Source organism: Rutilus rutilus, assembly GCF_951802725.1.
Source record: "Rutilus rutilus genome assembly, chromosome: 12".
Lineage (NCBI taxonomy): Eukaryota > Metazoa > Chordata > Actinopteri > Cypriniformes > Leuciscidae > Rutilus > Rutilus rutilus.
Genome location: NC_140217.1, coordinates 39,088,957 through 39,104,479, shown reverse-complemented (window position 1 = coordinate 39,104,479; position 15,523 = coordinate 39,088,957). Strand labels below are relative to the sequence as shown.

Here is a 15,523-nt window from a genome sequence, read left to right as displayed (position 1 = left end):
ATTTGCATATATTAACAGTAATTTATGCAAAACCAGAACACAAGAGATGGCGTTAACGTTAGCTTAGCATAGCAACACAGCTTCTGAGAAAGGCCTAATGCCTGTGGCTATTTTGACTAATTAAATTTCATGCATATGAGCTGTTTTATTCAGGTATTGGTTTAATAAATAAATGTAAATTATGATGAAAAAAAAAAAAGGTTAAAGGGATAGTTCAACCAAACATGCAAATTCTATCATCATTTACACGCCCTCAAGTTGTTCAAAACCTGTATTCAGTAAATGTAAATTAAATGGCTTTTCATTTTTGGGTTAACTATCCCTTTAAGAGACATATCAGATAAATCTGGTCAAGAGTAAGGACTGATTTAAATGCTTACATGTTTATTTAAATGTAATACGAAAACAGCCTGAATGACTTTGTAAATGAGATTCTGAAGAATTTTTTTTTTTTTGCTCATGCACTAAAAGTGAAAACAACATTGGACCCCATTGACTTTCATGGTATGGACAAAAATAATAAAAAAAGACATTTTTGAAATTTCATATTTAGTTTTCCACAGAAGACAAAACTGCATACCGGTTTAAAACAATATGAGGGCGATGTCATCGATAACAAAATGTTCATTTTTGGGTAACGCCCAACCTCAAGTAATAAACATAATATCACAGAGACTTTTAAAAGTCTGGCCCAGTAAGCTCACAGGATTTAGCAACACCCTAAAATCACTCTGAAACGTTGTAGCATTGCACAAGGACAACAAGCACTCAGCTTTTCTTCATATAACGTGATAAGATTTAATATGAAGAGAGTCTTTTTTTCAACAGTCATGTTTGTCTCCATACGTTTTAAATTATATCGGTTGCCATTTTTAGAGTTGGGCTGCAGCCAATATAAACAAGCACAATGTATCCTCGGGATGCAGCTTCTCATAGAGATGAAGTTATGTCGCAAACTTTTTGCAAAACTTCCGTGTACACTTGTCATCACCACGGGATCTTTCGAAGTCAGCGTCGATGTGGGGGCATGTCTGTCTGTGTCGATCAACACCTTTCAGGTACAAGGAGGAAGTTCTGCCACAAACACTACAGTCGACCATCAGAGCCGGTGTGTCTCAACTTACAGCCTTGTGCAGGAAAAGAATCCGAGTAAGTGCAGGCGGTTACAGTCAACTGTTGGTGTGTGGCAAAGCCGCACATCTGGTCCAACAGGTTCTGAGGGGAGAAGCTCACACTTGCTCTTCTGTCAGTTCAGTTGCATGAGTCAGTCACTCAACGGAGACTAACACACACACCTGCGATCACACCGCATACAAGAAACTGACTTGCTGTGAGAACGAGTTAAGATAGGGGATGGTTTTGATCAGGAGATGCGATAGTTGCATAGGCATATCAACCATCTGAATCTAAACAAAGTGAGATACGCATGCTATCTTTACAAACAAAAGGATAAAGATATGAATAACACGTTGATTGATTTTGCAACCGACCACATGGTGCATTAATAATAAAGTAGTATGATAGTTTTAAAAAAAAGAAAAGAAAAGCGTTGAGTCAATATTCTCTCATGGCTTTGTTATCTCTTCTCAACAGTCCCGTCGCTTCATGAAACCGCATTGAGAGTTTCATAGCAGAGGATTTAAATATGAAAAGAGCACTGCGGAAACTTCACACACATTACTGTTGTCCTGTCACGCCAAATTGCAAGATAAGCGTGGTTATGAACAGAAGGGAACTGTCTGTTTCGAGCAAACATTCGAAGAGTAATCCAGGTAAGACAGGTGTTTCAAATAGCATGAGCGTCCAGTCTTCTCAGAGGAAAAGCTTTCGGGTGACCTGCTTTTCTTTCTTCTTTTTTTTTTACACCGACTGATATTTAATGAGTCTGTGAGCATTGCTGACATTTATCTTAAAAGGGAATCTTTACACACATGAATAGTCTTATGTTCAGCATGCCTCACTGGCACGCGTGTAGTGAAGTGTACAACCCAACGCCATAAACGGGGAGTCTTGGTCAATGCAATTCAAGAGTGTTGAGTTTTTATTCCTACAGCTTCAAACCAATATTACACATATCTATAAAGAATATCGATCCCAGAGCCTAACCACTATATGATAAAAAAACAAACCCCTTTATAAAAGCTTAACACATCTTTTTAAAAAGTGGAACCAAACACCATAATTGTACCAATATTTACAAATCCCATTAAATTACAACATAAATTAGAAAATATTTACATTTGGGGAAAGACAAATGGAAAATGTAACTTCTAGTCTGACGTAAAGGCATCAAAAAGATGCAAAACTGAACATGCACACACACACACACTCACACACAACCGTATGATATTTGATCATTTTAACTTAATCAAAACTCCAACAAGGACTTTTCAATTGTTCTCAGTTGTTCAAAAAGTGGAAATTTAAGCCAAATTTCTTGTGTAATAAAAATCCATTGATCTATTGGGATGTAGGGTTGTTTAGTAATCATATATATCCATGCACACAAAACTGTCACTCATGCTAACAACACTCCCACAAACAGAAGAACGATAACACTGCGTCCAATGAAGTCAAGCGTAGAACAGGTTATAATGTCTCAAACATAATCACATCATTGGTAAGTCCATAAGGAGGTCAGCACCAAGGAGGAGGACACAGAGAAACAAAACTTCCTCCTCCCAGATCGGTAGCGAAAGAAAACATTGTTTAAAATCCACAATAACTCTTGAAATGGTGTCTTTGGGAAACTCAACAACTTCCTCTTTGCAGTTCCCCTCTGAGAGACAACTTCCTGATGACGGTCTGAATCGAGGCGATCGCCCGATACGCAACTCTCTCGACTAAGGCTAAAGCATTGAAATGTGTTTTGTGTGTCTTTGTGGAGGAGAAAGTGCTGGAAGGCCGAGACGTTGGACCAAGAGGGCTTTGAGTTTGATGTCGGGAAAAAACAAAGCAGAACGGAAACAGAATCGACAACTACAACAACAACAACAACGACGACGACGACGACGACGACGTGTCAGATCTGGTAAAAACTGGTAATTCCGCTACAAAAACGGTTATTTCGTTCAAATGGTCCAATCCAGTTCAACCTCAACTCAACAAGTCTCACTTTCTGTGCTTGTCCATCTTATCTACTTTGTTGGTGCCATCGGACGAGGCCTGCGAGGAGTCCCCGCTCGAACCCATGTACATTTTGTCCACCTGTTTGAGCGCCTCGTTGAGGTAGTTTTGCAGCGAGGTCATGGCCGCACAGATGGCCGGAGAGCCGAAGCCGTGGGTGATGAGGCTGAAGTGAGTCAGGCAGCTTTGAATCCCTGGCTCCAGAATGGGAGCTGGCCTAGAGTTTCCCAGAGGAGATCGGTCCTGAGTCAGCAAGTCGGTGAACTCCTTACAGATTTGCCTGAAAGATTAGATGACCAGTTTAAGTATTAAAACCATAAAGCAGACATTTCAGAAGCTTTCTCACAGGCTCTCGATTAGGCGGAGACACAATCAGAAGCAAGGGACTCATTCTTAATGGCTCCATCAAAATGGGCTTGGCCACCCTTAGCTTAATGCTTCAAGAGTTTGGGATTTATGAGAAACGGGAGGAACAAACGGATGGTTACTCACTTGGCTGCCAAGAGCATGGTTTTGCGAGAGTTGATCTCATTGCGTTCCACGTGCGGTCGGCCAAGGTATTCCGCGATGGCCTTCGCGGGAAACTCTGTCTCACAGACATACCCAAAATCTCTCGCCAGGTGTACGGCCTCACCTGTAGACAAGATCAGATGTGAATCAGGTGACTCACGTATAGCGTGTGACTGAACCACAACGGTGAGTCACCGTCGGATCCTTCGGTTTGGATCTGACTCAAAGCGGCATCACAGAAAGACTCGTTTGCTCTCTAAACTAAGATGAATTCAGATGAATAGACTCTCTCTTGTGGACAGTGGTGGTCACACTGTATGTCTTTAATGAGGCTTTGTGGCTGAAGGCGTCTAACGGTCCCCTAGACCCAACAGGCTCTTATTGATAGACTAGCACATTATTCACAGTCGTCGTCTTTAAGGTCAGTCTCTCCTCTTGGCTAGCGAACATGTGATAACAAGCCCTAATTCAGCTTTGAAGGTCTGTAAATAACTACGCCTCCTAGTCATGTTCCTGCTTCAGACCCATGCTCCCATTAGTGGTGAGAATGGTGACATTAAAAGAGAGAGCTAAAAGTATTCTGCATCGCTCCTGGTGCTAGTTAACTCGTGATCTTTGCGCTAATGTCTCGGTGACTCATCGCTTCGCTATACTCATGCAAAAGGTAAAAGTGGAGATGAAATGTCAAGAAATTAAAGATCGCTTACATGCACGCTTGGGACTCTGCTGCCAATACATGAGTAGTGCTAACATATATGACCTTTGCGTGCAATCTGTGTTTTGAGTTATTACTAGCTCTATGGAAGTTTGAATTGGCAACAGGTTTGTTACAATCGAACTTCAAGACATCAATCCAGAGCGTTTGTTTAAGCATTTAGCACAGGGAGGATTGATTAACCCGTCCATTTTGTCACAGGTCATTTAAACCAATTTAGGTGGATTTATTGCAACTTAAGGCTGAAATAAACTATCTGAACAGATTTTAAAACACTAGACATCATACATTTGCAGACTTTGTACAACTGGGCATCATGCACTAAATGACTGATGATCGTCAGACTTTCACGTTGTTCTCAACACAACAAACTCACTCAATGAAATGATTGAACTATATATTTTAGTTTGATAATGTTTATTTTTTTTATTTTTAGGGGATCTTATGGTACTAAAATATATTTATGCATCAGTTATAATCCATTTATTGACTTTTTGAGCATGGACCTGAAAATGAAATAATGTCATAAATCTTGAATGCTTTGGAACACAGACTGAAGTTTGATCTCTTTTTAAAGAAGACAAAAATACCATTTTAAATTTTTATACGAAATATACATTTTCCATGAATCTAATCAAGCTGTGTTCCAAATTTGAGGTTGATATCTCACAAAATTAGCTCTCAGTAAGATTTGGTTTTGTGCGCAGTACCAAAGGTTTCGACTAGATGAAATTCGTCTCCCATTCATTTCCAATTCGGGAACCGCGAACAATACAAGTGTGACTATTTTGAAACAACATTTGTTCTAAAATTGGCTCAAAAATCCTACAACTAGATTGAATCAAAGTCTGAAGCTCAGATATTGTAGTCTGTGCTCATCACACACAGTTTTCTGTGAAATCTGTCAATTTAGACTGCCCAAAATCTCAGACTTTCCTGACTCCCCCAGACTGCAAATCTGTGCAAAAACCAAGTAGGCTTATTCCAGCCTTTAACATTAACTTCATGATATCCTCCACAGATTTTGTAGGCTAAAATATGCTAATGTTCTTGGCATTCATGCTGGTTTTACAGTAACAGAGGTGGACAGTTGACTGATATACAGTAAAGTGCTTACCTTCCACCAGGGCGGTTAGTAAGGTGACGTTGGCAGCCTTTCTGCGACCCGCTGGCAAGTTCAGCCCAATTTTATCCAGTTTCTCCCTCAGGGATCGGCCGCCGTTCTTTGACTTTGCCCTTTGTATTAAAATGAACAAAAATTAGCACATTGAAATTTGTGAAATTCATTAGTGACCTTTTGCTAAACCTGCCAATCCTATGTTAGCAGTCACATTATCAGACAAGCTTTGGTGCATGTTTGCTAAGAAACCCAGATATTATTATAGTCATGGTTATATTATCGCTGAGCTTTTTATTATATTACTGCACATGTGTTTATATAAAGTATGTCCAACTTCACCTGCATACATGATTACTCGCGTATACTGTAAACTGCTCATTGCAACTATAAGGCATGAAGATCTTAAGATAATATAAACATTCATTTCTGTAAAGCTCTGAACATGTGATTTGAAAAGCGCTATATAAATGCATTTGACTTGACTTGATTTCACTTTCCAAAACATGTAAGCATTTAGCAAAATATGCACTTTTTTTGTTTTAACGGCATGTTCTATAAAGCTCGTCTGAGCGAGCCGTGCCGTACCCAAGAGCGAAAGGCTCAATTATCGCAGGTGAAACACATGGATTTTATTTGTTTTGTTTATGTTATACAACTTAGAGGCCAATATGGAAAGAGGTTTTGGCCCCAGATTCATCTTGAATAAACAGGCTCATGAAACAAAATGATGTCACAGCTCAAGTGTTTAAAATGCAGTGCAACAAAAACGCACACAAGCGCAGACAAAAGGCCCACTTGCTGTTTCGGCCACTGCGATATGCATGACTAGAGTTGTGGCCTGGCATCACCCTTCACTTGTGGGGTAAGGGATTGTTAGCAGGAGGCATGAGTAAGTGCCCGACACCTCCCCCTCCCCCTCCCAACGCTTGCGCTATATGACCTACTTAACCAATATCAGTGTGTTTGCGTCAGACACATGGGAACAGACAAATATTCCCAGTAATAAAGGGCAATGCTATTACACTGAAAAACAAAAAAAGTGTTCGTGCTGCATTACATTTTTTATTTTAGTCAACTTGAAATGTGGATATGGATATTTGAGTTGACTCAACTTAAAATTTTAAGGCAGCACGAACAATTACTTTTTTTTAAGTTCAAACTATTTTTTTTTTTTTTACAGTGTACAGTCTGTTGTAATGAAATTAAAATCAGCAACATCTCATCTATACGCACAAAAATGGATAGATAGTATGAAACATATATAATCTAACTTTTTGTTTAACATGATTTCCAAATCTCACAAAAAAGGGTCACATTTCTCCCCAAAATCAAGAGACAAAACATAAGAAATTGCATTTTTGCAGATAGAAAATGTAGCTTGTTTTAAGACCATTTTGCCTCATGACAATTTTCATACTTTTGAGTTTCATAACAATTAATTTCAATTGTGATTCTTATTAGATTATGTTTTACTGTAGCCATTTTTCACTGCATTACAGTAAATGATTGTAATACTTTTTATTGAAATCAGCATAAATGAAAATTACGTCTTATACCACCATAATATATAAATATTTTATGGTTTTATTTCACATCATCATTATGTTGCATTATGGTGCATTATGGTAAAAATGTGTGTAATTGTTATGAAAATAATGTCACTGTGGTATATGCTTCATTCGCTTTGGATTTTGGATGAAACATGACCTGGACGAAGTTCATAATATTCACCCACCTATCTTTATGTTATTTGCTCCAGTCTTACACGTGAATATTCCTGATATTGTCATATAAACAGATTTTGAAATATGACCGTACATGTGCACTAACTGCTCACCTGCGTAAAACCCCTCCGAGCAGAGATGCGTTTAGACACTCGGGTGGAGACAAGCGCCTCTGAACTTCGGCCACAGTTACTTTGTACTTGGAAGTGGAGCTGAGAAGAGAGAGACGGCCAGGTACGGAGCAGAAGACCTCGGTGGGATTTGACACCATTCCCAGCAGGGACTCTTTCTGAAAGGGAATTCCAAACGCATTTCCCTTTGGCAGAGACACCGGACCTGGAGATGAGAAACATATATCGGTGCCGTCAACCAAACAGCTTCAGAAATACAGAAGAGAAAGAAATAAACAGATTAGGGTTTTATGGTAAAAATCTTCTGTATTGTGTCCAACATTTCGGTAACACTTTAAAATAAGGTCCTATTAGTTAACGTTGGATACTAACAATCAGCAATACATTTGTTCCGGTATTCATTAATCTTAGTTAATGTTTGTTGTTAGTTAATGTTATAAATAACCTTAACAGATACAACTTTTGATTTTAATAATGCATTAGTAAACATTGACATAACTACGATTAATAAATGCTTTAGAAGTGTTTTTCGCTGTCAACTAACGTAGTTAACTAATGCTAACAAATGACACCTTATGTAAATAAAATAAAATAATTGTGGATAACAGCCCTGATCATTTGAGTTCATATTAACAAAGATTTGATTTTGACTGCAGACTTTGTCTAAATAACAACTTGAATGGACTATAAGGAGAAATTAGCTTAATTGGCATAAGATATTTGATCAGTATTCAGAGATTCTTTAGAGTGAGAATAAGAATAAATATTATCTGTATTTGCAAAGTGGAGGCTGAAATGGTATAGATGAAGATGATTATGATGTGACATAAATTTTGACATGAACCAGAACGGGACAGCGTGCTGCAGAGCAGTCATCCATGCTATAATCATGACTAAAATATTGACATTCAGACTCGAAAGAAAATCTAAATTACTGACTGACAAAAATGCATGGCAGAATCTGTCAATCAACTCCTGACCACAACACACCACAGACGCTACGAGCCGAAACCTCATTACACTGCAAGAAATCATCTCAAAAATATAGCGTTTTTGCATTCAATTCAATCTTTAGTGCATCTATGGGTGTTTACACATTCTTCTCATTGTTTCCATTTGACAGCTTTGCAGGAATCTCAGAAGAGCAAAACTTCACATGCTTGTGGAATTAATCAGGGTTTCTCAACGGGTAGGTTACAAACCTGTCCTGATGTACGCTTATTATAAAAAGCTGATCATGCATAGTTATTGTAGCAAAATAAACAGGAATATTAACTTTTAAAAAGGAAGGAGAAATGTCAAAGGTCATGCAGGACCAGTTAAACTCAATGGTATTGTGGTGCACATGCATTTGGAGAAGTTAGTCAAATTAGATGTCAACTTAGACAACCTCAAAAGCCATGAACAAAACTGAAAAGACATTAAACAAACATTGCCAAGACACTCTGTTGCACATGTAGGCATTTTTGTTTCACTATATTTTAGTCCTAAATTGGGTCGCCGCTTGCTGTGACATCCTGAAGCAAATAAATCATTGATTCAAGCCACTCATCTCAACAGCGAGTGATACCACAAAACAAACAGACGTTCAAAACTGTTTTTCGGTTTCGCTTATTTAAGATTTCATGTCACAGCATACGACTGAACAAAATACCCATGCGTGTTTAAAAGCAGCCACACCCCGACAACAGTTGATTCTTGTCTTCTTCTGTGTGCGTGCGTGTGTGCGTGTGTGTGCGTGTGTGTGTGTGTGTGTGTGTAGTGGGGCAGAATTGCGTTCTGACAGTGTTCTAAAAAGCAGGCCTAGGCCTCCTCTCTCTGAGCAAACACCATTTTAAGGATTGCCCAACATCTACAACTTTGGCTAGTCTGCCATTTTGAGAGAAATCCTTTCTTTGGCTTTCCATTCATGCTGAAAGAGTGGCAGAATGCCCCGCGGATCAATGCCAGATTAGTTAAATGGAACACATGACCAAAAGGATTAGTGATATATGTATGAACCAGTACCACCTCAACTACGCCTTCCTAAACCCGGAGTCCCACTTAGTTTTTCCACATAAACTTCCCACTGACAGCAAAGGTGTGAGAGTTGAGTCTTTAACACGGTTTAATCATGTCACTTCTGGGTCAAGGCAAAGAGTAAAAAGCTAAAATTGCAAATGCAAAATGATTTAGCTTGAAAGAATCAAGATAAATTATAGTTTTAATCAAATTGCACAAAATTACAGAGGGTTTTTTGACATTTAAAAATAATTTTGGAAAGACCTGCAGTGCGAAATCTTAGTTTAAGGGTCTAACTCTTAACTAGTTGCTTATTAGCATGCATATTACTAGGATGTTGCCTGTTTATTAGTACTTATAAAGCACATATTAATGCCTTATTGTACATGACCATATTCTACATCCCTTACCCAATACCTGAACTTAACAACTACCTTACTAACTATTAATAAGCAGTAATTATGAGATTATTGAGGAAAAAGTCATATTTAATAGTTAGCAAATAGTGAGAATTGGACCCTAATCTAAAGTGTGAGCGATTATTATAAATAGCATGCAAATTCTTTATAATTATTGTGCACGCAGCTTTAATGAGCTCATATTTATTGAGAGACTACATGGAATATTTTAACTTTCATTTGTCACACCATGGGAACACACTGAATGCTAAACGTGATTAAAAAGATGATACACTTTCCCTTAAACATTCATATCAATTTCAATCTTAAATCTACAACAACGCAAGAGATAAGTTCATGTCAGAAAATAAAAATGTAACCAACCTTTTTTGATGACTGTGTGATCAGGAATTACACTACTGTGATCACCTTCATGCTGCAAGAAATGACCAGGAAATGCATCACTATCTATTCAACCCAAAAAAAGAGAAGAGTATTAAATAAACATTTATCACACTGACTCACCTGAACATCATCCATCCCGTGGCCTATATCGTGCAATCCAATGTTATCACCTAGGGAGTCGATTCCATGTATGTGTGGAGGGAGCAGATCTGGTCTCCTGAAGCCATCCCGCCTCATCCCGGACGAGCCCCCGTCGAGGCCCAGGATGGGGCTCCCGAGTCCGACGCGCCCGTGGCCCCCGATGGGCTCTTGACCCTGTCGTCCCGGCCATGACTGTTGCTGGTTAGACGCAGCAGTCTGGTGTAGCGAGTTGATGTTGAACGGGTCGAGGTGAGAGTACGGGTCGCTGGACTGGGAGTACGGCAGGGGCTGGTAAGGAGGGGGGAAGTACGGGGGCTGGAAGTCTGAGCTGGCTGTGTGTGAGAGGGACGGTGGCGGGCTGTAGAGGTGCTGGCTCACCGCTGGGATGTGAGGTAACCGCGAGTTCCCATTGCTGCTAACATCATGTCTTTCCTGCTAAAATAGAGAGTGCACTACATTAAACCAATGCGTATATCTCATTTATACAGACTGATGACATGCATGTCTTTGGAGAAAAGCAATCTGACATAAATGCATGTATTTCACAAGGAGAGCAATTCATATCTGAGTTTTTTTTTTTTTTAAGTCTAAATAGAAAGAATATGCTTTATTTGGTTTCCTTAACATTATTGGTCTTGGAAATTATGGATACAGGCATAATTATTTTTTTATGCAAATTAAAAACTGAACTTTAGTCTTTGCATGTGCTTTAATTTATGCAAGATGCAAAATGATATGCAAGCTCAAAAACATCTGAATAAATGTTTTCTGGAAACATGCAGTTGTTAGACCCTTAAAATTAAAATGCAACTTTGTTCATTTAACCCAAATGTATTCACAGCGAATGTTTGACTCCGGCCAGCTAATTTAGATATTATCAAATGCAACCTTTCTATAGGTTACCTAACCAAACATTTTTACAAGTGTCATTTGTTCTCTTTCTAAATCACATGAATTAAACATCACCAGACATGCTGGTCTTTCAGCTCTCCAGTGCTTTCATGCCTCCTATTGTCTGGCAAAGTTGCTCGATAGTTACTGTCACCAGAGACACATGAATGACAATGAGCGGCGGGCCATTTCTAGACAGCTTAATGGAGACCACATGAATTACACTTGAGAGTTTTCACTCATATTCATATTGAAAACCGATATTCGAAAACAAGCATGCCTGCGCTACTGGATTATATTGTGAATAAAAAAAGGTAAGGAGGGAAATGCACTTTTTTATGGAATCACATTATGAAGATGCAGTCAAATCTGGACGAAAATAAAAACCACGTGCAATGATTGCGTTTCAAATTCAATTTATTATTGCTGACATTGCGCATATTTTTTAGGCCAACAGCCTTATTATTATTAGCTATGGTTATTATCATTAGCCTATTATTAACTGCGGAACTAAATTGCAAAAATAAATATTATTATGCAATTGTTTTATGAATTTAAATGCATTTAGAATTTACTAAATTAACACATGCAGTCTAATCTTTTTCACGTCTATTAAACGAACGCATTTTGGTCTTTGCATGGTTGTAAATGTGCGCGAGGTCAGATTTAAAATATCTAATTACATTTTTTGTTTTGTTTTTGTTGTTGTAAAAAAAAAAAAAACTTTAAAAAACAATAGCATATATTTTCCTACACAATAATGCAACTTCGTGCATGGCTAACCAGCCATCACCAGAGGATAGTTATCTTTTTCCAGAGCTCACTTTGCATGTTATTTGGAAATAGAAAATGTCGAATATCCACATTTTTTTTTACAATTATAAACAGACAACGCATATGCTTAATTCTTTACCCAGATTCTACCGCTTCTTCCTCTTACCTCGCAGTCATCCTCATACTTCACGTTATCTGCTAATTTCCACAGCATGTTGTGTTTGTCGCGCGTGAGTCTCAGATGTGTGGAGATGTGGAGATTATTGCTCGTGTTCTAGAATATAATCCAGAGAGTCCGGCGCGCGCTGCGCAGAAGTGAAGCATCAACTCAGTGTTGAAGAAGGAGGATGAAGGAAGAGAAACTCATGCAGCTCGAGACGACAACTAATTGTGCGCAACGAATTGGAGGGTTCCGGTCCAAACAGACACGCTGAACAGAAGCACTCGACTCCCTCTGACGGACTCAAACTCAAACTCAAACTCAGGCTCGACTCACTGACTCTCTTTACAGTCTCACTACTATATTTGGATGAACCAGCGGTGGGCGGTGACCTAATGCACTGGCTACGTCAGAGCGAGGACCCCGCTGCTGATTGGTCACTGTCAGAGCGACGGACCAATCACAGAACGATCCGTCTGTGCAGAGGGCAAATCTAGCCTGGACGAGAAGTTGCGATGTTTTGCTGTTCACTGAAACTAATTCTACAAACAAAGCATGTTTAATTACGCACTAATTATTATTATTGAAACTAAATGCCATTTACTCCATTATAATAATTACGATCATTAATAATAATAATAATAATAAATATGTGTTTTCCTTGAATTAAAAAGACAGATAGATAGATAGATAGATAGATAGATAGATAGATAGATAGATAGATAGATAGATAGATAGATCTTTTCCATTCAATTTATATGCTGATTATACACTTTGTAAATAAATTGCATTAAAAAGAAAAAAGAAAAAAAATAATATTTATTTTCTGAATATAATATTTTATGTAGGCCTATCATTAGAAAATAAAATGCTACATAAAATACTAAAATGGTTTTAGGAAAATAAATTAAATATAATAATAGTAATAATACTAATACATAAAGAAAGAAATAACATAAAGAAAGAAAGAACGAAAGAACGAAAGAAAGAAAGAAAGAAAGAAAGAAAGAAAGAAAGAAAGAAAGAAAGAAAGAAAGAAAGAAAGAAAGAAAGAAAGAAAGAATCTCCTGCAGCGCGAGTGTCTGTTACTGTCAGATCTTTCACACATCAGAACTACTGTAACCCCGAGGGAGAAACATCTTCTTATATAACCTGCTCAAATCGCAAGGTAAACTTTCACTCAAGGCGATACTAAGATGCAGGAATGCCAGTTGTCATAAGACAATCATTATTATTATTAATAATAATAATAATAATGATAATAGGCCTGGAGAGTCTAGATTTAAAAGAGCCTGGAGCGCAAAACTCTACATTTGTGCCGCTGGTGCAAAACGGAATCACTACGAATTATTTAATAATTAAATGATAGGCTAAATCATCAATATGACATTGTAATAATTGTAAGTAAGGCCTAACTGCCATCCAGTGTTTTATTTCAGCTCAAAACTCACCGTCCCGAAATTAACATAGATGTGACATTTACAAATTAATTTGTCTCAAAATAATATAAATTGCTTTGTAAAAAAAAAAAAATATCGTAACAATTGAAGGAATTAATTAGTTAAATTAAAATTAATTAAAATTAAAAAAGAAATACAAAAATTGAAGCACTTTTCAAATGAAGTAGACAGGCCCAGCGCTGCACGGAACAATGGGAAGCGCTATCAAATACAATACAAATAAATATGAATCATTTGTTTATTTACACATTTAGTGTTAATATATAAATTAACTAGGAAACCGGGGATGGTTGTAACATAAACCCCTGTAGCGCAAACTTATAATCTCACAATTATCTGCTACTGAAAGTTGAGTTGTATAACCGTGTAACATTAAGAGAGAAACAAGGGGACAAAAAAGAAAAAAACATTTGAAATCTTGAACATTAGTTATTTTATTAAATATAGTACTTAAGAATGACCTTGTAAAAAAAAACGTATTAACCTCAAGCGCATTTCAATTTAAACATTTTAATTAAGGGAAACATCTACGGAAAAGTATTGTTTCTTATTCCTTTAAAACGTGTTACATAATACTTAAGCTGTGTGTGTTTGTGTGTATGTTAGTCACTTTAACACTTGTGTAAGCGACACAAACACATTGCGGCTCAGACATCATATTTAGCCTTTTAGAATCATTTAGATGAAAGATGAGATGTTATCTATCAAATTAGCGAAGATAATCTGCTAAATCAAATGGTGTATTGTTTGTTATGTAACATTCGTTAACATGATCACAAATCAAATTATAACCAATAAGCAAAATGTTGTTGTTTTATTTTTAAAGTCTCAAATCAGTAGATTTAATTTGTAAATCCTTCCTTTTGACAGAGGCTTTCACGTTTCTAATTGGCTAAACTGTTGGGTGTTTAATTACCCGGTCTCCGACTGTACATGTGAAATTATGGTTAAGTGCTTGTGTTTTGTATTTATTTATTTATTTAATTTGCTCCTGATCAAATAATAAGACCGAATTAGCCAATAAATGTTTAGATAATTAGAACAATGCATTGATTCCTATTGTCTTCACTGAGAGAATGCAGGGATTAACTGGTTCAGGTTTACACCCGAACATAAAAGCTCAGCAATTTTGCCATTATTAGTAGTAGTAGGCTATAATAATAGTTGTTGGTAACATCTTTAGGCTATACGTTCTGCAAACGCAAGCAGAAGGTTCTGGCACCAGTTTAAACGAATTTAATCCATTTGGCTATTCACAAATGAACAAAACCAATGAAAGGTCGATTATTAAAAATAGCCTTTTCTTTTCTTTCTCCTTTGCACATAAAGAATTGAATTGCAAGCTTACCCGCCAGTCCAGCCTCTCCAGCATCGACATCTGCTTTGCTCGCCGTTCAGTCCCGCAGTGAAGCCGGGAATGCTCTCATCACACGCGCGCGCCTGTCGTTCAGTACACCTGGATGCGCAGGACAGGCAGAGCGCATGCGCGGACTCTCGAACACCTGAACATTCCGATCGATGAGGATGATTAGTCATCGCGGCTCTGTGGAGGAGCAACACACTCTTGCACAACCGCTTTAATTAAAAAGCAAGACAAGACCATCAAAAGAATTCCCACACATTTAGTCTAATCGTTCGTTAAACAGGATACGGATTTATGAGAATGATTGTACTAATTAAGATTAAGGCTGAAGTTGCTGAATTCTTTTTTTTTTTTTTTTTAGGTACAACGAACTTATTGAAGTCATTTCAACTTAAATTACATTAAACGAGTTGAATCTTGTATCATGTATTTGAAAAAAGCTGAAAATTGCTTAACTTATTGTGATGAGTTAAAGTCAGTGTAAAACACGTGTTGTCATCATTTAATTTTTCACAGTGTGACATATTTGAAGTTATATTTCAAAATGAGCTACCTGATATTTCCAGGTTTTCCATGAGAGGAATCTTCCTCAGCCTATATTATT

At 37.6% G+C, this 15,523-nt stretch overlaps 1 protein-coding gene across 6 annotated transcripts; it reads right to left on the bottom strand.

The window, feature by feature from the left end:
• Positions 1-371: 371 nt before the first annotated feature.
• Positions 372-14,975, bottom strand: tfap2c (transcription factor AP-2 gamma (activating enhancer binding protein 2 gamma)). 6 transcript variants are annotated; one of them, XM_084425098.1, is made up of 7 exons: positions 14,905-14,975; positions 10,301-10,706; positions 10,110-10,193; positions 7,309-7,531; positions 5,469-5,587; positions 3,619-3,760; positions 372-3,406 (listed from the first exon to the last, which is right to left on the bottom strand). In XM_084425098.1, exons 1-7 carry the CDS (start codon positions 14,932-14,934, stop codon positions 3,112-3,114), a joined length of 1,299 nt encoding a protein of 432 aa, XP_084281224.1. In that variant the 5' UTR covers positions 14,935-14,975; the 3' UTR covers positions 372-3,111. The 6 variants fall into 6 exon arrangements, with proteins under 6 accessions (XP_084281224.1, XP_084281222.1, XP_084281219.1 ...); XM_084425096.1 differs by having other exon boundaries at positions 10,110-10,161; positions 10,251-10,706; positions 14,905-14,969; XM_084425093.1 differs by lacking the exon at positions 14,905-14,975 and adding an exon at positions 12,103-12,467 and having other exon boundaries at positions 10,110-10,161; positions 10,251-10,706.
• Between the last annotated feature and the right edge of the window lie 548 nt (positions 14,976-15,523).